Source organism: Cantharellus anzutake (assembly GCF_015039405.1).
Source record: "Cantharellus anzutake strain C23 chromosome Unknown EI90scaffold_23, whole genome shotgun sequence".
Lineage (NCBI taxonomy): Eukaryota > Fungi > Basidiomycota > Agaricomycetes > Cantharellales > Hydnaceae > Cantharellus > Cantharellus anzutake.
In genome coordinates this window covers 723,734-745,744 of record NW_024066973.1, presented here as the reverse complement: position 1 = coordinate 745,744, position 22,011 = coordinate 723,734, and the positions used below count along the sequence as shown (strand labels likewise).

The 22,011-nt window shown below is 48.8% G+C and overlaps 9 protein-coding genes across 9 annotated transcripts; 7 read left to right on the top strand and 2 right to left on the bottom strand.

Annotated features, from left to right (window-relative positions):
• Positions 1-95: 95 nt before the first annotated feature.
• Positions 96-1,202, bottom strand: EI90DRAFT_1021947 (uncharacterized protein). The gene is made up of 3 exons (XM_039051400.1): positions 837-1,202; positions 609-688; positions 96-549 (listed from the first exon to the last, which is right to left on the bottom strand). Exons 1-3 carry the CDS (start codon positions 1,055-1,057, stop codon positions 170-172), a joined length of 681 nt encoding a protein of 226 aa, XP_038916139.1. The 5' UTR covers positions 1,058-1,202; the 3' UTR covers positions 96-169.
• On the top strand, positions 1,203-2,411 carry EI90DRAFT_1022248 (uncharacterized protein). The gene is made up of 2 exons (XM_039051402.1): positions 1,203-2,217; positions 2,268-2,411. The coding sequence occupies exon 1, from the start codon at positions 1,348-1,350 to the stop codon at positions 2,026-2,028; it is 681 nt and encodes a 226-aa protein (XP_038916138.1). The 5' UTR covers positions 1,203-1,347; the 3' UTR covers positions 2,029-2,217; positions 2,268-2,411.
• On the top strand, positions 1,929-4,621 carry EI90DRAFT_1022137 (uncharacterized protein). The gene is made up of 7 exons (XM_039051401.1): positions 1,929-2,217; positions 2,268-2,406; positions 2,460-2,511; positions 2,562-4,090; positions 4,150-4,222; positions 4,365-4,432; positions 4,492-4,621. The coding sequence occupies exons 1-6, from the start codon at positions 2,102-2,104 to the stop codon at positions 4,421-4,423; spliced, it is 1,968 nt and encodes a 655-aa protein (XP_038916137.1). The 5' UTR covers positions 1,929-2,101; the 3' UTR covers positions 4,424-4,432; positions 4,492-4,621.
• A 4,015-nt stretch (positions 4,622-8,636) lies between these two features.
• Positions 8,637-10,570, top strand: EI90DRAFT_3016424 (uncharacterized protein; the record flags this gene model as incomplete). The annotated part of the gene is made up of 6 exons (XM_039056987.1): positions 8,637-9,110; positions 9,561-9,592; positions 9,632-9,734; positions 9,797-9,817; positions 10,000-10,116; positions 10,175-10,570. 6 exons carry the CDS (start codon positions 8,637-8,639, stop codon positions 10,568-10,570), a joined length of 1,143 nt encoding a protein of 380 aa, XP_038916136.1.
• Positions 10,571-10,891: 321 nt separating this feature from the next.
• On the top strand, positions 10,892-12,027 carry EI90DRAFT_1022373 (uncharacterized protein). Its single transcript, XM_039051404.1, has 4 exons — positions 10,892-11,009; positions 11,062-11,792; positions 11,861-11,899; positions 11,961-12,027. Exons 2-3 carry the CDS (start codon positions 11,189-11,191, stop codon positions 11,866-11,868), a joined length of 612 nt encoding a protein of 203 aa, XP_038916135.1. The 5' UTR covers positions 10,892-11,009; positions 11,062-11,188; the 3' UTR covers positions 11,869-11,899; positions 11,961-12,027.
• Positions 12,028-12,538: 511 nt separating this feature from the next.
• EI90DRAFT_2920282 (uncharacterized protein) lies at positions 12,539-12,946 on the top strand (the record flags this gene model as incomplete). The annotated part of the gene is made up of 1 exon (XM_039054735.1): positions 12,539-12,946. A coding segment is annotated over one exon (408 nt), but the record flags the coding sequence as incomplete, so codon positions are not given.
• Positions 12,947-14,101: 1,155 nt separating this feature from the next.
• Positions 14,102-15,793, top strand: EI90DRAFT_1022305 (uncharacterized protein). The gene is made up of 3 exons (XM_039051403.1): positions 14,102-14,554; positions 14,620-14,734; positions 14,858-15,793. Exons 1-3 carry the CDS (start codon positions 14,426-14,428, stop codon positions 15,388-15,390), a joined length of 777 nt encoding a protein of 258 aa, XP_038916133.1. The 5' UTR covers positions 14,102-14,425; the 3' UTR covers positions 15,391-15,793.
• Positions 15,794-17,436: 1,643 nt separating this feature from the next.
• Positions 17,437-18,282, top strand: EI90DRAFT_1021405 (uncharacterized protein). The gene is made up of 2 exons (XM_039051399.1): positions 17,437-17,994; positions 18,134-18,282. The coding sequence occupies exons 1-2, from the start codon at positions 17,521-17,523 to the stop codon at positions 18,197-18,199; spliced, it is 540 nt and encodes a 179-aa protein (XP_038916132.1). The 5' UTR covers positions 17,437-17,520; the 3' UTR covers positions 18,200-18,282.
• Positions 18,283-20,886: 2,604 nt separating this feature from the next.
• EI90DRAFT_3057928 (uncharacterized protein) lies at positions 20,887-22,011 on the bottom strand. Its single transcript, XM_039060327.1, has 2 exons — positions 21,498-22,011; positions 20,887-21,342 (listed from the first exon to the last, which is right to left on the bottom strand). Exons 1-2 carry the CDS (start codon positions 21,645-21,647, stop codon positions 20,959-20,961), a joined length of 534 nt encoding a protein of 177 aa, XP_038916131.1. The 5' UTR covers positions 21,648-22,011; the 3' UTR covers positions 20,887-20,958.

Here is a 22,011-nt window from a genome sequence, read left to right as displayed (position 1 = left end):
CGCTGTGAATCGGGTGCTCCAGCGTAAGTGTCAGGTCACAGTTCATCCAACACATAACGTACGATCAACATAAGTATAAGAACTCGCTCAAGGAGGTCACCGGTGCAGCGGGGCGGATAACAACGACCCATTCATGGTTCCTTTCGGCGCGCAAGTAGGCTATTTCATGTTAGTGCCGCCTTCGGCGATAAAGTCCCTCATTAATCATCCTATCGGGACGCAAAATCAGAATATTGGATGGTGGCTGAAACGGATCTGGGAGCAATGTTGCGTTTGGCTCGGTCATCATGAGAAGGGGAAGCTGTAGCAGATCGTAGGTAAGATAGAGTAGGCAGGCAGCGTACAGTTGAGTGCACATGTGGTGCGCCCAGAGGAGTATCCAAAGGGGAGAGAATGCATGCGCAATTGATGACGGGAATTGCTCTCCAAAGACAACGCTGCCAATTCGGCGCCGACGCATACGCATGCATACATAGATACGGTATGTCATCCCAGTGTTCCCCTCACAGCACATGCGTGCATGGCGTGAAGAATTATACAGATAAACAGCTAGTAGGCCCAGGTCAGCCAATAATCTGGCACAGACAATTTCCAGTGCTCTACCCAACTGTCGAGTGATGCGTAAGATCTATGCTGGTTGCCAGGTGTATCCCCAGATCGAGCTATGCATTCAAGAGCTCCGCAGGTTCTACCAAATCGTTATTGCGAAAGCCAAATTGAGGAGGAAGAGGAGCGATGCGAGGAAGTTGTTGTGGAAGAACCCATGTTGACGACTTTGAGCGTTGAGGCTCAAACGCGAGGTGAGGGTGCCACTGGGTTAGGCAAAGATAGCTTACACTCGACCGCTGTACCTGATCCCTGTCCTGAACCATCCCAGAACCCATGGTTGATGTATTGCTCTCTGGATGAGCACAGCCTCAGGGCTCAAATCGTTATGCGCAGGAGAAGCCTCGTCCGCCGAGTGGTTCAGCGGCATATGTACCCCGCTTATAGTTTTTCTGATCAAGCTTGTCTCACTGGCAAAACCGCACCCACACATCACACATCGAACCTCCATCTAATTGTCCCACCCTCGATTGTTTGTATCTCTCACAAACATACAATGTCACGGTCTCATAACTTTTTCAACGGCCAGCGATTGGATGGGTTGTTCCTGGCGCCCTGCGGAGCGCAGTTTCATGGTTCCAGAAAAGACAATAACAACACTCCTGCTTCGTTTGCTCTTCCCCATTGAGTGTGCATGGTGCATATTTCAAATTACTTGTCGTTTGAACATCGTGTGAGAGGATTGAGCGCCTCTCCGCGGCTTCATTCCCCCGCTCCTGTGCTGTCTTCCACACTACTGTGATGCGTCGCAAAAACCTGTTGCTATTTTCCTCTTGGCGTTCGAATGCAAAGTCCCCTCCTGAGCCCTCTCTCCCTGATCCGCAACCATTGCACACCTCGAGGTCCTTGCCCAGGATTGTTATGACCAGTCCCCAGGTAACGGATGGAGAGGTTGGGTCTCGTGCTGTTTCTCTGGCATCCATGTCTATGCCGCCGCCCTCATCTCTCCGAGATCGATTTGCTCGATGGGTCCTAAGATGGCGAAGTCCCAGTCCCAACGACAAATCAACTACACGACGCCCCAAACAGTCCACGGGGAGCGCGTCCCTGCAGCCGTCTCCTGATAACTCGCGGCTATCGCTCTCTTCCCTCCGTTCTAAAGAGAATGTTAATAATAATACCCCTTCAAGGTCCAACCCACCAGCCATCTACGAAACGAGTGCTGCGTCCTTCGAGCAGCCGGGGTCCACAGGCGATAGCGATGGCTGTTCATTGGGCGTGGAGTCTTTACCAGGTCCAGCAGCACCGGCGGCGGGAACCCGCTCACATGGTGACCAGAAGAAGACCATCATGAATGCTATTAAACTTCTCCTTCAAACTTCTTCCACCGCTCTTAAACTCGCGCCTATACCCAATCTCGATCAGATTCCGAACACGCTCCTGGCGTGGATAAATACCTACGAGGTGTGCACGGCATCCTGAGCTCCTTTGGTGATCGCACCAATGCCTCTGATATTGTACGGCAACCCAGAATGTCACCGGAAACGCTGAAGACATGGAAAAGTTGTACGTTGTGATCCAGCAAGTGCACGACTCGGTGTTTCAGCCCCTCCGGGAATGGACCGGCGAGGTTCCCCCCGAACTGGAAAATCTAACACGGGATTTCCATGCGTAAGTTTCTCGCCGTATTCTTATTTGCCCATCCTAATGTGTTCATGTAGAGCCTTGAAGAAACAAGTAGAGGAAATTGAATTAACCCAGCGAAAAAATCTGCCAACGAGGGCTATCCAAGCGCCTGACATAACACAGCAAATAAGTGGCATGAAGGGCTGCCTGAAGGATGCTATTTCTCGTTCCCAGGTTTGTCAACTTTCGTGTTATTGGGGTGTCTGGAACTTGACCGTTCTCTCCAGCTAAGAATATCAACTTTAATTCTACTTCGTACTGAACGTTTGTCTGTGCAGTGTATGTTTCCTGTACATGCAGTTGAACTTCCTATTGAACCCAACCTTCAGATGAACTTTCGAGACTCGGGCCAGTCGCTGCCGAATACATGTATGTCAAGAGCAAGTCGGAATGTCTCGAACGGACGCGGGTCCAGATACAAACATCGCTGCTGGAGCATCTCAAGGTTCCCGAGAATCGCTTCATCTGGTTGCGTGGACCTCCCGGTACTGGGAAGACAGCAATTTGTATGAGCGTTGCATCCGCCCTCAACGGCCAGGCTGCCCTGGCGGCGTCGTTCTTCTGGGATAAGAACCAAGCAGGAACGGGCCTCGATTCCATTGAACACTTCCCTTCCACCCTTGCACACCAACTTGCAGTCTTCAATGAGGACTTCAAGATGTCGCTTGTCAGACACCTCCGGCAGCCATCTTTAGTCTTTGTCAAGAGCCTTCCACTGGATAAACAAATGAGCGCTCTGATCATCGAACCAATGCGCGATGTGATAGAAATGCTGCCTTCTGGCAAGGATCGCTTCATTATCATTCTAGACGGCCTAGACGAGTGTGGGAGTCCTGAGGCATTTGATACTTTAATGAAGCTCGTGCTACAGCTTCACGACCTACCCTCCTCATTTGCCTTGTTGGTCAGCTGTCGACCGGAGTCGCAGGTTGTTCGGGCTTGGGCTCGAGCTCAATCGATGGGTTACGTCATTCCATGCGAAGACACCGATATGATCAACAAGAGTGAGACTTTTCACACAATATGCCGCATGGTAGATGAGGGGCTTAAGGACTGCATCTCCGAATCACTGTGGAAACCCTCAGGAGAAGATCTTTATGCTTTCGCTTCATCATGTCGCGAATTACCTGTTATGGCCTCGATGCGCATACGTGAAGTCTGCGCTCGGACTAAACGAGGTGCCACCCTCAAATCGGAGTTCGATTACTTCCGAGATCTCATGGATGCACCAACTGACCTCAATTCGGAGTACCTGCGAATTCTGTGGCGATCCTATATGCTGGAATCACTGCCTTTCCGTCCAGCCGTGATTAGAAATTACCGCCTTGTAGTGGGGATGATTGCTGTGGCGCAGGAACCGTTGAGTTTGAATTCCATTGCGCAGCTTTTGGGAATTACGGAGGACGAAGTCTATGCAACCTTGAGACCAATCAGTTCAATCATTGATCTTCCTTCAACGGGAGAAGGGCTGCCCAAATTTTATCATGCAACAGCGAAGGAGTTCATCATGGAGCATCCAATCAGTGGCATGCATGACCATCCTTTCTTTATTGATGATAAGGATGGGTATTTCCTGGGGTTACCGCTCCTTCGATTTCTAAGGGGATTAGTGATGCCCACTGATCGTCCTTTGGGGGATGAGAAGATGTGGATGAAATTTCAGTGGAAGGGGCAACCCGAACATATCCGATATGCTGTCAAATACTTGTTCAGCCACTTGGATTCTTCAAAGCTGTTCTCGCGAGTCCCCAATGAACTGCGGCAGGAGTTTGATCACTTCCTTACCCATAACTTACTTTGGTTCATCGTACTGTCGCAGGGTGAATTCAAGTTGCTGGATAAGTTCCTTCCTTCTAACGTGAGTTTATACTTAATGGATTCTGATAATTTGAATGTTGTGACATCATTTCACTCTAGAACAATGATTACAATTCAACTCAACTATTAAGAGAAGCCGAGAAAGCCAACAAATATGTAGTTGACCAATATCGTGAGCAGGAAACCCCAGGTCCCATAACTGTCCACCCCAGCCGCTTTAAAACTAAAGTTGTCTGTTTGATTTATCCTTGGCACATTTTTCGCTCCATGCTTCCCTTCACTCCAACCTCATCTCCACTCTTCAAATTGTACAGTCATCTCTCTGATCCTGTTCAGATTTTTAGCATTTCCGGAGAGTTTGCTGGTCATCTGATTCCATTAAGTGAGCAGGCACTCAATACTCGGAAGATTATGGAGGCAAAGCTAAGCAGGATGCCAAAGGAGCAGCAGGGTTACAAGGCTGAATTTCTTGATCCTGATATTCGTGATGGCACAGTGACTTCTGCAGCAATCTCCAAAGATGGCCACCATATTGCACTCGGCTTTGGAAGTGGTGACGTCGAAGTTGTTGACATTGATCAACAGCATTCCATCACTCGATTCCAAAGTGGCTCATGCAGTCCCCCAGTGTGGATCGAGTTTATCTCCGGTAGGCACCGGATCGCTACCGAAGATAATGAAGGGAATGTATTCATCTTCAACGATGGTTCACAGCCTCTGAAACTTGGTACGCTCCCCAGTGGGCATTCTCCCTCTGTCACTGTGGCAGCGGACAATGGATCATTCATTGTACGACTGCCGCGGCATCACGATCCCAACTGGTATGAAGGCGTGTCGATCCTGTATGTTTCAGGGGAGCCATCCATCCACCTTCTTTCCTCTCCTGGTTCTATCCCTACTCCTACCCCTACTCCTACCCCTACTCGCCACTCTTACGGCCTCTCGCTTGGATTGTCTCCTGGAGCACGATACGTTATTGCTTGTGATCAGAACCAGGCTTTCATTTGGTTGACGGCGTCACGCGAGTTCATTATTCATCATCACCTACCAGATTTTGGAGCTTTTGTTACAGGCATAACGTCACACCACCCATACATTACCAGTGGGGCCATTGAGGACTTGGAGGATGCTATCCCTCATACAAGGGTCTCTGGGGTGAAGTTTGATTCAGATACATCGTGGCTGGAGTCGCTGTCTCATAGAAGCATACAACTCTCACGACAGCGAAGAGCTTCACCAGTGAAAAGACGTCTCCGTCGCAGTAAAGTTCGTCGAGAGCTGGTCAGCATCCCTAAACTGAAGTTATTGCTCAACAATACATTGAAACTCATTCTCCCAATCCAATTTCGTCCAATCACTCTTATTATGGGGCCCCTTGATGAGCCAGAAGAATGGTATGGAGATCGAGTGATAGGGGATGAAGGTTTCATCTATTTTCCCCGTGTTAACAAGGACGGGACACGATTCTTGGCTCAGGGCCGTATGAAAGCACCAATTGTTGTTGATATTAGCCAAATTTAGCACCTCTACATGTCCATGGCCTGCTCTCTTTGTTGTTGTTAGTCAGCTGGGCGACAGTTTGCATTGTAGTTATTTCAGGGATAGCAGTCTTCACATGGCGTTAAAATATGCACATCATATAGATAGTCTCTGCGTACACCAATGAGGACGATGGACCGGCACATTTCAACATCGTCGGGAGGAACATTAGGCTAAATCAACAAATCACTCTTGCATGATCATCCCAGGGTGGAGAAGTAATCTTCTGGTTGCATTGCAGCGAGCCTTTGAGGCTCAGCAGCACCACATTAAATCTGAGAGACCGTCACCCTTGTCGAGTGTTATGTTACTGCAATCGTTGACGACAATCGCCTTGCGACGGCAATGAGAGCAACCGTGGTCTGAAGATTGCTTTTTACGCCGCCTCGATATTGCACCCTAGCATATATTTCACTAGTACTCGATATATGGGGTAAGCTGGAAAAATGAAAATCACGAGTCCTACTCTTTGGAGGGTGGAGGAAGAAACAAAGGCATGACAGGATGCTAATCTCGTGGTAGAGATGGTGCCGAGATGTGCCGTATTAGAATCATGGGCTGTTTGTCAATGAATGCATCGGATAGGAACAAACGATTGGCAAATGATGGAACACGATTGTATTGTTCGTGCAAATGAATCGGTCGCTCCAACTCAGGTCGTAGTTCATCTGACACATAACGTTGGATTGACATAAGAACCCGCTTAAGGGGCAGGTGAAACGGGTGGATCACGACCCATTCATGCTTCTTTTCGGCGTGCAAGTAGCGACATAGTGGGCCGTTTCATACTAGTGCTGCCTTCCGCGATAAAGTCTCTCATTGATCATGAGAATACTCTGGCAAGACGCGAGATCGGGATATTGAAGAGTGGCTAAAACGGATCTGGGAGCAATGTTGCGTTTAGCTCGGCCATCATGAGAAGGGGAAGCTGAAATGGATCGTAGGTAAGATAGAGCAGGCAGGTCAGCCACGTACGATTGAGTGCACATTTGGTGCGCCCAAAGAGGTATCCGCAAGGGAGAGAATGAATGCACAATTGATGACGGAGGCTGCTATCCAAGGACAACACTGCCAATTCGGTGCTGACGCATAAACATACTACAGTATATATTTCGCCCAGCGTTCTCCATATACGCATGGCATGATATAAGACAAAAAGCTGGTAGGGCTAGTATGAGGCTAGGCCAGCCAGTTTACTGCGTGGAAGTATTTTCAGTTGTGTACGCAATCATCTATCGCGGGCCAGCCAATAATCTGTTATGCAGCACAGACATTTCTCAGCGCTGTGCCTAACTATCGAGTGACGCGTCACGTCATCTACTAAGCTGGTTGCCTAGGCTTATCTCCAGACTGAGCTATGCATTTAACAACTCCGCCAACAGCATAAGGCACCAAATCGTTCAATGCTGGATGTGGCCTATGATGGCTAAAGTTGATACTCATAAGGAGGAAAAGAGGAGCGAGGCGTTGTTGTGGACGGACATTATGCCGACAATTTTGAGCGTTGAGAGTCAAATGCGAGGTGAGGGCGCCACTGTGTGCAAAGACAGCTCACACTCGACCGCTGTGCCTCACACCCGTCCTGAGCCTTCCCCGAGATGGCTGCAGTATTATGTATTGCTCAGCACAGCCTCAGGCCCAGTTTCATTCGTCACTCAACCCCTATAGGATAAGTTGGTACGTACAAGTGCTAGTTACAAGTGTGCACACTGGCACGTTCGATCGCCATGCTGGGGTCTTTCCTTATGTTGTACATCCTGATCCGATCGATCGTGGCTCCGTCGCCGAACCATTTATTTCTGGGTACGAACTTCCAGTATGCACTGTGACTTTACACAGGCTGTCAGCTCGCATGTGGCTTCGGCGCAGCCGAAAGTACCCCATTTATGGGAGGCTCCGCGTGCAGCCATGCCTGGTTGTTAGTTTCCGCTATAAGCTAGCTCCTTATATCGATGATACTGGTGTGCCGAACACGTTGACTGGCTATTGTTTATTGTGTGGCTCCTGATCTGCACCACCATAAGCCAAGTTCCCTAGCTTCACTCGTAGACCCTGCACGGGGTTCCAGTGCTACAGGATCGTCCTTAGCGATAATGCTATGCAACAAGAATAATGGAACCAGGGAGGTGTAGAGTGACAGAGCCAGGGTTTCTGGGTGCTGTCATCGGTGCGAACGAGCATGCTCTGCGGACGGGGGCTCCACCCGGCCCAACCGGCATTGTCTCAGATCGGGTTGTATTCGGCTTGTTCGCATCACGTCAATCTACGTTCGCTGTCCAGCTGCTACGGGCCAATGCAAATTGTGTTTACGTTCTCTCTGATACAATCTGTTATGTGGTTTTGTTCTCAAATGGTAACTACTCTGACATAGCGTGGTTCTCAATTTTACGTCTTCAACGACTTAATGAGCGCACTCCTCATTTGTCTGAAGCGGGCAGGGGTGGGAATGTCTTTTGGCTTCAGTGAGGCAGCGATGAACACAGTGAATTCGCTCCCACAATGCGTTGCCTCACATTTGCGCGTTCAACGTTATTCTACTCTTTGCTCGGTAGAACTCCTTCGTTCGACTTTCTCACCCAGAACACTAGTTTGATCTCGGTATCACGGTGGGTGCCGAGAGCGGATAATCACTCGGAACTCATTTGTGCATCTATCTACTTCCACTTGTGTTGTAATCACGTTAGTTCCCCCATTCGTGGTCTTGATACGCAACTGTGTGGATCTCATGATTCCTGGAGAGCGCAGTGCAGGTCCAGAACAAGAAGCAGGCACCACATTGCAGCTTTTACCTAAATATCAGATGCATGTGCATCGTGGGATATAAAGAGTTTGTATTTTCAGGTACTAAGCCGTTCATCTCCAGGTTGACGGGAGTGCTTGAGCGCCGAGCGTGTTCATAGTTGACAAGCGCTGACACTATCTGGTGCGTCCTTTAGGTTCGGCGACCCAAAGCTGCTTCTGGATCTATTCTCACTGCTCACTTGACATTCAATCCCAGTAGGGACTTATCCAATCCGCTCGCCTCGCTTCACCAAGATAGTCATACAATGAAGATCCACTGCCTCACATCTGCCCTCTCCCTCATCTTCCTCCTCCTAATCTCTCCAACTTGCGCCCTAATCGACAGCATTTCTGCCCCAACGAAAATTCTCCACCCTGGTGAAAAGTTCATCGTGACATTCCACACATCCCCTTTCATCCAAAGCAACCATCAATTCTACGCCCTCTTCGGGATAGCGCCCTTCCCCGGCTTAGGGGTGTCGTTCTTGGGACTTCCCATCCCGGCTGTGGCCCCCGTTCCTGGTGCAGATGGCGGATTGGGTTTGCGTAACCTTGGTAGTGGCCCTGGCGGGAAGGGAAAATTGGGGATCGATATTGGTGGTATAGATTTGTGGGAGGCGAACTTGGGGAACATTGGTAGCCCGAAGGGATTCAACGTGACGTTGAGGTTACCTGTCGATTTGACCACGACGAAAAATCGAGTGACGAAGTTTGTGCTTCAAACCGGTGTGCTTGGAACGGTATGTCTATGTCTTGGTCCCAACTCCACTTCCGCATCGTGACTGACCACTTTTATTTTCCTTCCCCATTCCTACTTATATTACGATCAACCGATTTTTGGAAACTCGTCAACGACGTAATGTTTGGCCTGCTTGCCCAGGTTGGAGCATCTGGGTTGACGACGCTGTCGTTTTTCAATACCACAATTAGGATCAAGTCGCCCTAACGCTCCTGATTCTCTCCGCAAATTTCTAAGTAAGGCAACGTGTTGCATCGATAATGTTCTCCGTGTTGGACTACATTTGCGTCTAAATGGCCTGCGTCTTGGTTCTATCTACTCCATCCGATTATTCATCACAGCTCCCGTACATGGAATCCCTTTCCATCGGTCACGAATGTAGGGGATGAACGTTATATTTGGGTTGTCTTCTATTCATTCTTTGTGCGTACATGAGCCAACCAAATTTCAGCATGCATTGGACGTCCTCCACCTAGTCGAAGAGTCCGTTACTCTCGAACGATAATATGTCTTCTGTGTTAGAATTCTTGGTATTATGGCGTACATTATGAACCAACTCACGTTTGGTGATATTGAGTCATGTGGCGTCCTATTACCTTTCTTGGTGACATTGGTGCCAAAGTCAGTGCGCATTCATGGCGCCTGACTATAAAAACCTAATTTTTTGACAACCCAGCCTTCCCTCAGTTCACGTACAACGGGACTGAGGTGAGTTGGTTATCTCATGTCTATCTCGCACAAGGATGTATTAAATACTTGTACACCAGCGATAAACTCGCTAGGCGATTATTGTCCAATCTGCTCTAGTTCATGTACAACGGGACTGAGCGATAAACTCGCCAGTCCTCCATTTCGTCCTATATTCTGAATCTTGGAACTATATTTGCAAGAGGGCTACTTTGGGAATTGGTTCGGTTGCCATTACGATGGCTGAAGTTGTTGGCCGAGCTTGCAAGGCGTTTGTTCAGTACAAGTGGTTGTGCAAGTTGGGCCCTGGGGACTCCGAGGTCAACGAATGTAAATACAGTTGCCGTGCTGCTTGACGATGTGGCCCGCACACTGAAGGGGAAGCCTCAGCTCATCGAACGAGTATTCCAGCGGAATACCGCATCGATCCTTTCATCCACTGCTTTTCCTTTTCTGGAAGTTCGTTCAAATGGGCTGGTTGTCATGACTTGTCTCAAACCACGCGTGGAGCACAACAGGATCGGATATGGCACAATTCTATGTACTGGTTTCCTTTGCACCTTCTTCAAGTTGGGCTCATGGCCACACGTCGCACCACCTACTTGTCCCACCGCATTTTTCCTCGACCGTCAGTGTCTTGAACGAAAGCAAGTGTGCAAGCGACCGTCTCTCACAATGACCATTGACCAGCGACTGAATGAAAAGTCGACATGCCTGTCTCAGCTGTCCTTGTCCTTGCGTTGTGCGGAACAGAATTCGCGTGTGCAAGGCTGATGAATTTTCATCATGTTTCTATATAACACTGCTTCACTTCCTCTCTTGATTGAGTGCGTATCGTAGGCATTGTAGTAAATCCCCTTTTTGCCTCCACTCTAGAGCTCACAGTATATCATGTGAGAGGACTGAATGCTTCTTCCCCGCCTCATTATCCCGTGCTTATGTTGTTGGCTTCATGGTGCACTTACAAGTTTCGATTATCCCTCAGCTAAATCCCGGCAGGACTTTATCATGTCCTTGATAGCTACCCCCTCGGGGGAGTATATGGGGGCCTCCAATATCCAGTGCTAATGAGCACCAAGCAATGACCTTTGCATGATGTCTGTGGTCTAAACCCGTGTAGCGGCACGCCGGCAAACAAGCGCTGGTTTGTTTGTTTGTTCTATTCTGGATATTTAACCTGCAAAACTTCAGGCTGCTCCCACGAGCGCCAAGGGTAGGGGTCTAAACAAGCGCTGGTTCTCCCAAAATAATGCTTTGCCAAACAGGGTAACACATAACAGTGTTGGTTCCGTAGTATGATAACATCGCCACACCATCGCCTTCAGTTGAGAATTGACATATAGGCTGTGAGCCCTGTTGAGCGATCTTTACCTCTACTACTGCTCTACTGTAATGCCCCGCAACAAAAAGGTGTTGGATCCTTCTCAACACCCCGAAACGAAGCGCCCTGCCCCCGAGAATAATCTGCAGGCACCATCACAAGCATCAACTTCCTCCGAGGTTCCCCTGGTCCTTGTCGACAGCGCCCCAATAGAGGATCATAACAAAAGTCACCACAACTCACCCGATAACTCGATTAGATCTCGCCTCAGGCCTCCTAATACCACACGGACCTCGCAGTCCGGCTCCCGCAGCCGTAGGGAGCCAAAGCGACAAGTGCGTTCTGGGAGCGTGACTGCACCGCCCAGCAGTAGTGAAAGTTCTGATCCCAATCATATTTATCGATCAAACGTATCCCCCTCCTGGGCTTCGGGCTCTACTACATCTGTCCACCCGTCCCTTGCCGATCCCGAATCGTCGCTATCCCTCCCTTCCTCTCCAGGGAGTACTGACAACCCTCGCCCAACACCAAGAACAGACAGTGCTCACAGCAGTTTTACGAGCTTTCCTGCAAGGCTACAGGATGCAAGCATAGGCATTGATGTGCCTTCCTTGTCGAAACCAGTGTCATCGTCTGCCAGCGCGGGTGGGGATATAAAGAAATCATTCATTAGCGGTGCAGCGACCATTCTCCAAGTCGCTTCGGCTGGTCTCAAACTAACCCCTATTCCGTATCTTGGTCAGATCCCTGACCTGCTCCTGATATTACTCCAAGTCTATGAGGTTCGGATTAAAGTTCGGGCTTTTACAATCAATACTAACATGTCGCTGGCGATCCGTATAGTCAGTGGATAACAATCGCAAAGATATCAAAGGCCTAGACAACGAGGTTCAAAATGCTTATATTACAATTTTGCGACCACTACAGCTGTGGACAGGGAGCATCCCTCCGCAACTGACAGATCTGATCAAAGATTTCCACTCGTACGCTCCCCAGCCTCTTTCTCGGTTATTTGCATTAAACATCCCCTTCCACAGTGTTCTTGAGGAGCAGATTGAGCAAATGAAGTCACTACAGAATCAAAGTCGCCTCAAGAGGGTGTTTTTATCAAAGCAAGTCACCCAGAGCATAAACGATGTAAAGGCATGCATAAATAAGGCTGTTTCGTCATTCTCGGTTCGTTGTTCAGCACCTTAAGCATTAATTATTGGCTGATCGAGATGTGTACTGCAGACTGAGGCCACGGTTTTGACACTCGTCCAGGCAATAAAGTCATACTCAAAGTGTATGTTGCCGTGGATGGTTTCGGGCATAAGATTTATCATCGTTATTCAGCCGAACTCTCAAAATTGGGCCAGGTTCCTGCCGGGTACAAGTTCGTTACGAGTAAATCAGAGTGCCTTCCAGACACGCGGGCCAGGATGCAGAGTTCTTTATTGAATTATCTAAGGAATGCCGAGAACCGATTTGTATGGCTGCGAGGTTCTCCTGGCACCGGGAAAACGGCGATATGCAAAAGTATCGCATCCACTCTGGACAAGCGACATGCTCTTGCCGCGTCATTCTTTTGGGATAAGAACCGAAAAGGCACTGGCCTTGATTCTATCGAAATGTTTCCCTCCGCTCTTGCATACCAGCTTGCACACTTCAGTGCAGACTACGAAATTCTGCTTGTCAAGCAGCTTCAGAACCCGGCTCTTACCATGGTCCAGAGTCTACCTCTAGAAGAACAAATGAGGGGTCTGATCATTGAACCTATGGGTGGCATCAAGGACATGTTTTCGTCAGGGGAGGATCATTTCGCCATCATCTTGGATGGACTGGACGAGTGCGGGAACCAAGAGGCGCTTGAATCTCTGATGAGGCTCGTGATAATGCTTGAAGATCTACCCTCGGCATTTGTCGTACTAGTCAGCTCCCGTCCAGAGACGCAAGTTATTCGGGCTCAGACTCGAGATAGAATTTGGGGCGATGTCATTCCGTGCGAAAACATGGATATGATCAATAAGAGCGAAACTTTTCACACTATACGCTGCATGGTAGATGATGGGCTGAAGATCCGCGTCTCGGAATCATCATGGAAACCATCGGAGGAGGATCTCAATACTTTCGTTTCAGCATGTCGTGAATTGCCTGCTATCGCCTCGATGCGCATACGTGAAGTCTGCGCTCGGACTCAACGAGGTGCCACCCTCAAATCGGAGTTTGATTACTTCCGAAATCTCTTGGATGCGCCGACTGATCTCAATTCGGAGTACCTGCGAATACTGAGGCGGGCGTATACGCTGGAATCACTGCCTGTTCGTCCAGATGTGATTGAGAATTACCGCCTTGTAGTGGGGACGATTGCTGTGGCCCGGGTGCCATTGAGTTTGCATTCCGTTGCGCAGCTTTTGGGGATTACGGAGGATGAAGTCGATGCAACTTTGAGACCCATCAGTTCAATCGTCGATCTTCCTTCAACAGGACAAGGGCGGCCCAAATTTTACCATGCAACAGCGAAGGAGTTCGTCATAAGGCCTAGAGTCAGTGGCACACTTGACGATACTTTCTTTATCGACGATAAAGATGGGTATTTCCTAGGGTTACCGCTCCTTCGAATCCTAAGGGGATCAGCAATGCCCATCGATCGTCCTTTAGGAGATGTGAAGAAGTGGATGAGATTCCGGTGGAAGGAGCAACCTGAACATATGCAATATGCTGCCAAATACTTGTTCAGCCACTTGGATTCTTCAAAGTTGTTCTTGCAAGATCTCAACGAACTGCGGCAGGAGTTTGATCATTTCCTTACCTACAACTTACTTTGGTCCATTGTACTGTCGCAGGGTGAATTCATGTTACCGGATAAGTTCCTCCAATCTAACGTGAGTTTGTACTCTATGGAGTCTGATGATGTAACATCATTTCACTCTAGAAGAAGAATTATAATTCAACTCGATTATTAAGAGAGGCCGAGAGAGCGAACAAATATGTGAATGGCGCGGATTTCACCCTTCCTCTGCCTCGGTCACCTGAGGACTTCCATCCGTTTTATCCTTGGCACATTTTTCGCTCCATGCTTCCCTTCACTCCAACCTCATCTCCACTCTTCAAATTGTACGGTCATCTCTCTGATCCTGTTCGGATTTTCAGCATTTCCGGAGAGTTCGCTGGTCATCTGATTCCATTAAGCAAGCATGCACTCAGTGCTCGGAAGATTATGAAGACAAGCCTAAGGAGGTTTCCGAGGGGGCAGCAAAATTATAAGATTGAATTTAATGATTCTGATATTCGTGGAGGTGTGGTGACTTCTGCAGCAATCTCCAAAGATGGTTGTCATATTGCACTCGGCTTCGGATATGGTAGCATCGAAGTTGTTGACATTGATCAGCAGCATTCCATCACTCGATTCCAATGTGACTCGTACAGTCCCCCAGTGTGGATCGAGTTTATCTCTGGTAGGCACCGGATCGCTACCGAAGATAATGAAGGGAATATATTCATCTTCGACCATGGCTCGCAGCCCCTGAAGCTTGGTACGCTCCCCAGCGGGCATTATCCCTCTGTCATTGCAGCAGCGGATAATGGGACATTCATCATTCGACTCCCACGGCATCTTGGTCCCTACTGGTACGAAAGTGTGTCGATCTTGTATGTTTGGGGGGAGCCATCCGTTCACCTTCTTTCCTCTCCTGGCTCTATACCTATTACTGCTCCACCTCGGCACCCTTACGACCTATCCCTTGAATTGTCTCCTGAAGCACAATACGTTCTCGCTTGTGATCAGAACCAGGCTTTCATTTGGTCGACAGAGTCACGCGAGTTCATTATTCGTCATCACCTATCGGAATTTAAAGCTTTTGTTACTGGAACAACACCCTACCGCCCATACATCACCAGTGGGGTCATTGAGGACACGGAGGATGGTATCTCTCATACGCGGGGCTCTAGGGTGAAGATCAATTCAGATAAATCGTGGCTGGAGTCACTGTCTCAGAGAAGCCTACTATTCTCACGACGGCCAGGACTTTTCCCTCCCGGTCAAGGGGTGGTTGGGACCACTAAACTGAAATTATTACTTGATAATACATTGAAACTCATTCTCCCAATCGAATATCATCCAATCCTTCCCAGTATGGGGCCCCATGATGGGCCAGAGGAATGGTATGGAGATCGAGTGATAGGGAGTATCGATTTCGTCTACTTTCCTCATGCTAGCAAGGATGGGACGCGATTTTTGGTTCAGGGTCGTATGAGAGCCCCCATCGTTGTTGATATTAGCCAAATCGTGTAACACGTCTGTACCCGTCCAGGATTTTTTTACTGCTAGTCAGTTGTGTGGCGGTTCGCGTTGTTGTCTCCAGAATCGCCGGCATTCAAGTATTCATGCATATATTTACATCAGGATATATAGATAAGTCGCTAGTGGGAACGATGGACTGGTGCATTCCATCATCGTCGGAAGGAATGGGCTAAATTTGACAAGTTACTCTCGCTTCATCATCCAGGGTGGAGAAGTACTCTTGTGGCCGCATTGCAGCGAATCCTTGAGAGCCAGCAGCGCCAGCGCTACTGCAAGCACTGAGGACAACAACCACCGAGAGTAACCGGGGCCCTGAGATCGCTCTTTACGCCGCCCCGATGTTACTCTCTAACACATATTTCACCAGTACCCAATATATGGGATAAATGCGGGTCCTACGCGGAGGAAGGAACAAAGCCATGATGGGATGCCAATCTCGTGGCAGATACGGTGTCGATGTGTGCCGTATTAGAAGCATAAGCTGTTTATCAATGGGTGCATCGGCCAGGAACAAATAACTAGCCAAGTGACGAAACACAATTGTGTTCTCGTGGTCGGCGAGTGGGGGTGCATGCCAATGAGTATATGCATGGGTTCTGGATATAAAAGCCAGGGTCGTTTACTGTGTGATCTTGGACACGACAAACCTACCTAACTCCAGCACAGGTGTCGATTAGACCGTATATGAGAATTAGAACATGGGCTGGCATGTAAATGCGGAAATAAATAAGAACGGACTGCAAAAGCTTAGGGCGCTTATCATCTTGAATCAACTGACAGGTTCCGGATTTGGATCATGGTGGAGAGGAAAGGAATGTATGGAGAACCTTCGTTCCACCGAAGCACTAGAAAAATGAGTGGTCCTAACGTGAAAACCGTGCTGCCTGAAACACTAACAAATGCCTTGGTGCATAGCCAGGTGGACGTGCAGAGAGTGTGGCAGGCAGATAAGTGAGCCGAACGAAAACGAACGATGGGGGATCGGGATCGGGCAACTTGGGGGAGAAAGGCCAGCCAGCTGGCCAAGGACGGAAGGTGGGAGTTTCCCAGGATGACATTCGTTTTAACGTAGAGGTGGAAATCCCATCAATTATATATAGTGCCTTGGCCTCTCTATGTTAAAATCGATCTAGTAGGTGGGATCGGGGCCATAGCATTAGGTCATGATGGATTGGGGAGCTTACTTCGGAACCTGATGTGGGGCCCGCGCGACGTCGATGAGTGAGGTAAACATCGCGTCCCTTCTCCGTCACACAAGATGTGACGCAAGCTGGAATGGGTTTGATATAGTTGCCGATAAATGAAGGGATACACAGAGTCGTGTCGTGGAGCGTTCGGTAGGCAGGACTCCTGCCTCTATGACTTCGTAATATTATGTGGAAGACTTCGGCATCCGCGACAAACTTGAATGCAAATTATATTGACGTTCTTTCGGAGCGAGCCGCAATTCAATTAGATATACCGGATCGCTTGTCACCACTGTGGGACTCAAATTCACGTCTTCAACGATTTAATGAAGGCCATGTCTGAAGCGGACAGGAGTTGGAATGGCATTGACTGGCGAAACAGCAATGAAGCTCTGATCACAGCTGGATTTCCTCCGGGTAACCCATTCGTTCGACGGGACACAAATCGGGATCTCAAATATCGGTGGGGTGCCTGGTCCACAAGTGTCCTGTCTTAGCGTTCACGTCATTGGCCAAACGCAACAGAAAAGCCAGAGTGGATAATCGGGTGACCACACACATTTGGAATTCGTTTGTATATCTATCTAATCTACGCTCATTTAGTTGCCCCTTTCGATTTCGCGATCTTACTGTACCTAATAAGTGCTGCAAGCTCGCACGGTGTTGATTTATGTAACTGTGTGGACTCATGATCCCTGGAGAGTGCAGCATGGGTCCAAATTGAGAAACAGGCACGACGTTGCAGCTTTTGTACGTATTTATAAATTTCATATTCCTGTGTGTTGGGGGATATAAGAAGCTTATACATTTAAGGACTATCGGACTCAAGTTGACTCGAGCGATTGAGCACCAAGCGTGTTGACAATTGACAAGTGCCAGTACAAAGTTCAGCCACCCAGATCCATCCCGAAAATCCACTCTGCTTGATCTCACAATGAGGACTACCACCTTTACAGCCACCCTTTCTTTCGTTTTACTCCTTCTCATCTCCCCGGCTCGAAGTCTGATCCACAGCATTTCCGCACCTACAAAAATCCTTCACCCAGGTGAAAAGTTCATCGTGACATTCCACACAACTCCTTACATCCAAAACAATCTTCAATTCTACGCTCTCTTCGGGATAGCACCCTTTCCTGGCTTGGGAGTATCCTTCTTGGGACTCCCCATTCCGGCTGTGGCCCCCGTTCCTGGTGCAGATGGTGGATTGGGTTTGCGTAACCTCTTTAGCGGACCCAGCGGGAAGGGAAAATCTGGGATCGACATTGGTGGAATAGATCTCTGGGAGGCGAATTTGGGGAACATTGGTAGTCCGAAGGGATTCAACGTGACGTTGAGGTTACCCGTGGATTTGAGCACGACGAAAAATCGAGTGACGAAGGTCGTGCTTCAAACTGGTGTGCTTGGAAACGTATGCCTTGGTCTTTCACTGAGTTTTCGCGCATCGCGACTAACCACTTTGATTTTGATTTGATTTTTCTTTTCATTCCTCCGTTCAAATCTAAACCACCAAACTCGTCGATGACGTAATTTCGGGACGGGTTACCCAGGTGGGAGCATCTAGGTTCACAACGCTGTCTTTTTTCAACACTACGATTAGTATCAAGTCTCCCTAACGCTCCTGATGCCCACCCCAACAAATTTCTAACGCGTTTCATCGATATTATTCCCCGGACCACATTCGTGTATAAGTGATCTAGTGCTCGTTTTACTCCCGTCCATTTTTCTATTCATTTTTGTTTGTACATGGACCGAACTGCTCTACAACCAAACCTGGGGAGATCATCGATCTCGGACGACAATATATCTTCTGAAAATGTTTGCAAAAATGGTTGACATTGGCCCTGGGGAATCGGGCGGATTGCAATTGCAATGGTTCAGTTCGTGTTGTCCAGGTCGAACAACGAATGCAAAGGAATTGGTCGCTCCAGCGTAAGTGTCAGGTCGTAGTTCATCCGACAAGGATTGACATAAGAACCCACTCAAGGGAGTCATCGGCGCAAGCAGGTGGATCACGACCCATTCACGGTTCCTTTCGACGCGCAAGTAACGCGCCATGCTGGACCGTTTCGTGCTAGTGCCGGCTTCCGCAATAAGGTCCCTCATTGATCATGAAAATACTCCTGGCGAGACGATATTGGATTGTGGCCAAAATATGTTGCGTTTGGCTCGGCCATCACGAGAAGGGGAAGCTGTAACAGATCGTAGGTAAGATAGAGCAGGCAGGCGCAATTGAGTGCACATGTGGTGCGCCCGGGGAAGTATCCGCAAGAGAGAGAATGCATGCACAAATTGATGACGGAGGCGGCTCTCCAACGATACATAACACTGCCAATTCGGCGCCGACGCATGCGAATACATGCACAGATATGGTATGCCACCCCAGTGTCCTCCCAGCGCATGTGTGCATGACATGAAAAATTATACGGACAAAAAGCTGATAGGCCTACGCGCGCCAGTTCACTGCGTGGAAGTATTTTCAGTCATGTACACAATCATCCATCGCGGACCAGTAAATAACCTATTATGCGGCACAAACATTTTTCAGTGCCCTGTGTGTGTGCGTGTATGTATCATTTTAAAACCCCGTATCTGTGCCTGTGAGACGGAGCACCCAAACTGTCGAGTGATGTGTTACATCTAAGCTGATTGCCAAGTTCGTTTCCAAGTCGAGCTATGCATTGAACAGCTCCGCCAACAACACCAGGCACCAAATGGTTCAATGCTGGATATAGGTATCTGGTCTATGATGGCGATAGCCAACTTGTTGCTAGGAAGTTGAACGACTTTGGGCGTTGACTCGAATGCGAGGTGAAGGTCTGGGCTAGACAAAGATAGCTTACACTCGGCCGCTGTGCCTGATACCTGTCCTGAGCATTCCCAGAACCCATGGGTGACGCTGCTGTTACCAACGGATGAGCACAGCCTCAGGCCTACACCGTTTCATTTGCATTCAGGTTCATGAATCTGCTCTGGAGCTAGGACAAGTTGGTACGTACAAGTGTTAGATCAGTGCACGCTGACACATTTAGAAATCCTTATCTCGTCGTAGGCTGGTAACCTGCCCAGCCGATCATTTGCTTCTGGGTACGAACTTAATTCCAGTATGCACTGTGACTTTACACGGGCTGTCACGTCAGTTCGCATGCGGCTTCGGCGCAGCCGAAAGGAGACTGGCTATTGTTTACTGTATGATTCTGATCTGCATCACCATAAGGCCAAGCTCCCTGGCTCCACCCGCAAACGGCCCTGAATCAGATCCTTAGCGAATCTCCCGCAACAATGAGCTCTGTATATGGTCCCCATGGACACTTACAGTAACAAATGAAGGCCCGACCCAAACAATGAAATCAGGGAAGTGTAGAGTCACAGGGTTTCTGGCCGGGGTGTGATCGCAGCTGTCGTCGGTGCGAAAGAGTATGCCCCCTCTACTGACGGACGTGCGGGCTCCACCCCGCCCAATCGACATTGTCTTGGTCAGCACTGGTTGGTCTTCTGCTCAGCCGCCGTATGACGTCAATCCGGCCCCGATATTGTTTGCTGTCCAGCTGCGGACGAACGTTCAATGCAAGTTGTGTTTACGTTCTCTCTCGGAGTTCAGTTACTGGACACGATCGATACCACTTTTCACCGGACATACGTATGCACATTACTCCAATGGAGATGTACTTGTAACCACTCTGGCGTAGCGTGACTTAATGAGGGCGTTCCTCATTTGGGCAGGGGTGGGAATGGCATTTGGCTTGGGCGAAGCGGCGATGAACACGGTGGATTTTCTCCCACAGTGCGTTGCCTCACATTTGCTTGTTCAGCCTTACTCTGCTCTTCGCGGCCGGTAGAACCCCTTCGTTCAACTTTCTCGCCCAGAACACGAGCCTGATCTCGGTATCACGGTGGGGTGCCTAATCTAAACCAACGTTTACATCATTGGCCAATCGCAGAGAGCGAGTAATGGGGTGACCGTTCACACATTTGGAACTTACTTGTGCGCAATATATCTAATCTATTCCACGCGTGTTGTAGTTTATTCGCGATCTTGATATGTAAGTTACCGTTAACTGTGTGGATCCCTAAATTTCAGATACATGTGCGTCGTGGGATATAAAGGGCTTGTACTTTTAGATACTAGGACGTTCATCGTCTCCAAGTTCACGAGAGGGATTGAGCGCCAAGCGTGTTTATGCTTGAAAAGCGCTGACATTGACTGGTACATCCTTTAGGTTCGGCGACCCACTATATCTATTCTCACTGCTCACTCGACATTCAATCCCTGTAGAGCCTTATCCAATCTACTCGCCTCGCTTCACTTATGGAGATCCACGCCCTCACATCCGCCCTCTCACTCATCTTCCTCCTTATCTCTTCAACTTGCGCCCTAATCGACAGCATTTCTGCCCCAACAAAAATCCTCCACCTCGGTGAGGAGTTCATCGTGACATTCCACATATCCCCTTTCATCCAAAGCAACCATCAATTCTACGCTCTCTTTGGAACAGCGCGGGGTGTCATTCTTGGGGCTTCCCATCCCGGCTGTGGCCCCCGTTCCTGGAGCAGATGGCGGATTGGGTCTGCATAACCTTGGTAGTGGCCCTGGTGGGAAGGGAATCAGTATTGGTGGTATAGATTTGTGGGAGGTGAACTTGGGGAACATTGGCAGCCCGAAGGGATTCAACGTGACGTTGAGGTTACCTGTCGATTTGAGCACGACGACAAAAATCGAGTGACGAAGTTCGTGCTTCAAACCGGTGTGCTTGGAATAGTATGTCTATGTCTTGGTCCCAACTCCACTGGTTTTTGCGCATTGTGACTAACCATTTCTCTTTTTCCCCCATCCCTACGTATGTCACGTCCGAATTTAATCAACTGATTTTTTGGAAACCCGTCAACGACGTAATGTTTGACCTGCTTACCCAGGCTGGAGCATCTGGGTTGACGACGCTGTCCCTTTTCAACACCACAAAATGTTCCCCGTGTTAGACTACATTTACGTCTAAATGGCCTGCGTCTTGGTTCTACTCCATCGGACTGTTCATCACCACTCCCGTACATGAAATCCCTTTCCATCGGTCACGAACGTACGGGATGAACGTCATATTTGGGTTGTCTTCTATTCATCTTTGTGTGTACATGAGCCAAACAGATATCAGCATGTATTGGACGTCCTCCACCTAAACCGAAGAGTCCGTCAATCTCGAATGACACTACGTCTTCTGAATCTGAGGACTATATTTGCAAGAGGGCTGCTTTGAGAATTGGGCGGGTTTACCATTACGATGGTCAAGTTTGTCCGAGTCCAACGCATAACGGAGATTGACAAAAGTACCATTAACGATACGGATTTCAGGCCTAGGTGGGCCGTGGCCAGTTCACGCTCCCTTCGCCAAGTGGTGCACAAATTGGGGAAGCTGTCTGTTATGCTGAGTCAATG

Coding starts and splice junctions, on each gene's coding strand:
- EI90DRAFT_1021947 (XM_039051400.1), bottom strand. CDS start 1,057: ATGGAGGTTCGATGTGTGATGTGTGGGTGCGGTTTTGCCAGTGAGACA. Junction 689..836: donor ATCAGGTACAGCGGTCGAGT/GTAAGCTATCTT, acceptor ACGATTTGGTAG/AACCTGCGGAGCTCTTGAAT. Junction 550..608: donor ATCTTACGCATCACTCGACA/GTTGGGTAGAGC, acceptor TGGGCCTACTAG/CTGTTTATCTGTATAATTCT.
- EI90DRAFT_1022248 (XM_039051402.1), top strand. CDS start 1,348: ATGCGTCGCAAAAACCTGTTGCTATTTTCCTCTTGGCGTTCGAATGCA.
- EI90DRAFT_1022137 (XM_039051401.1), top strand. CDS start 2,102: ATGGAAAAGTTGTACGTTGTGATCCAGCAAGTGCACGACTCGGTGTTT. Junction 2,218..2,267: donor CTAACACGGGATTTCCATGC/GTAAGTTTCTCG, acceptor GTGTTCATGTAG/AGCCTTGAAGAAACAAGTAG. Junction 4,091..4,149: donor ATAAGTTCCTTCCTTCTAAC/GTGAGTTTATAC, acceptor ATTTCACTCTAG/AACAATGATTACAATTCAAC.
- EI90DRAFT_1022373 (XM_039051404.1), top strand. CDS start 11,189: ATGCCCCGCAACAAAAAGGTGTTGGATCCTTCTCAACACCCCGAAACG.
- EI90DRAFT_1022305 (XM_039051403.1), top strand. CDS start 14,426: ATGGTTGTCATATTGCACTCGGCTTCGGATATGGTAGCATCGAAGTTG. Junction 14,555..14,619: donor GTGGATCGAGTTTATCTCTG/GTAGGCACCGGA, acceptor CATGGCTCGCAG/CCCCTGAAGCTTGGTACGCT. Junction 14,735..14,857: donor TGGTCCCTACTGGTACGAAA/GTGTGTCGATCT, acceptor TGTCTCCTGAAG/CACAATACGTTCTCGCTTGT.
- EI90DRAFT_1021405 (XM_039051399.1), top strand. CDS start 17,521: ATGAGGACTACCACCTTTACAGCCACCCTTTCTTTCGTTTTACTCCTT. Junction 17,995..18,133: donor AAACTGGTGTGCTTGGAAAC/GTATGCCTTGGT, acceptor CGGGTTACCCAG/GTGGGAGCATCTAGGTTCAC.
- EI90DRAFT_3057928 (XM_039060327.1), bottom strand. CDS start 21,647: ATGGAAAGGGATTTCATGTACGGGAGTGGTGATGAACAGTCCGATGGA. Junction 21,343..21,497: donor GTCAACCCAGATGCTCCAGC/CTGGGTAAGCAG, acceptor ACATAGACATAC/TATTCCAAGCACACCGGTTT.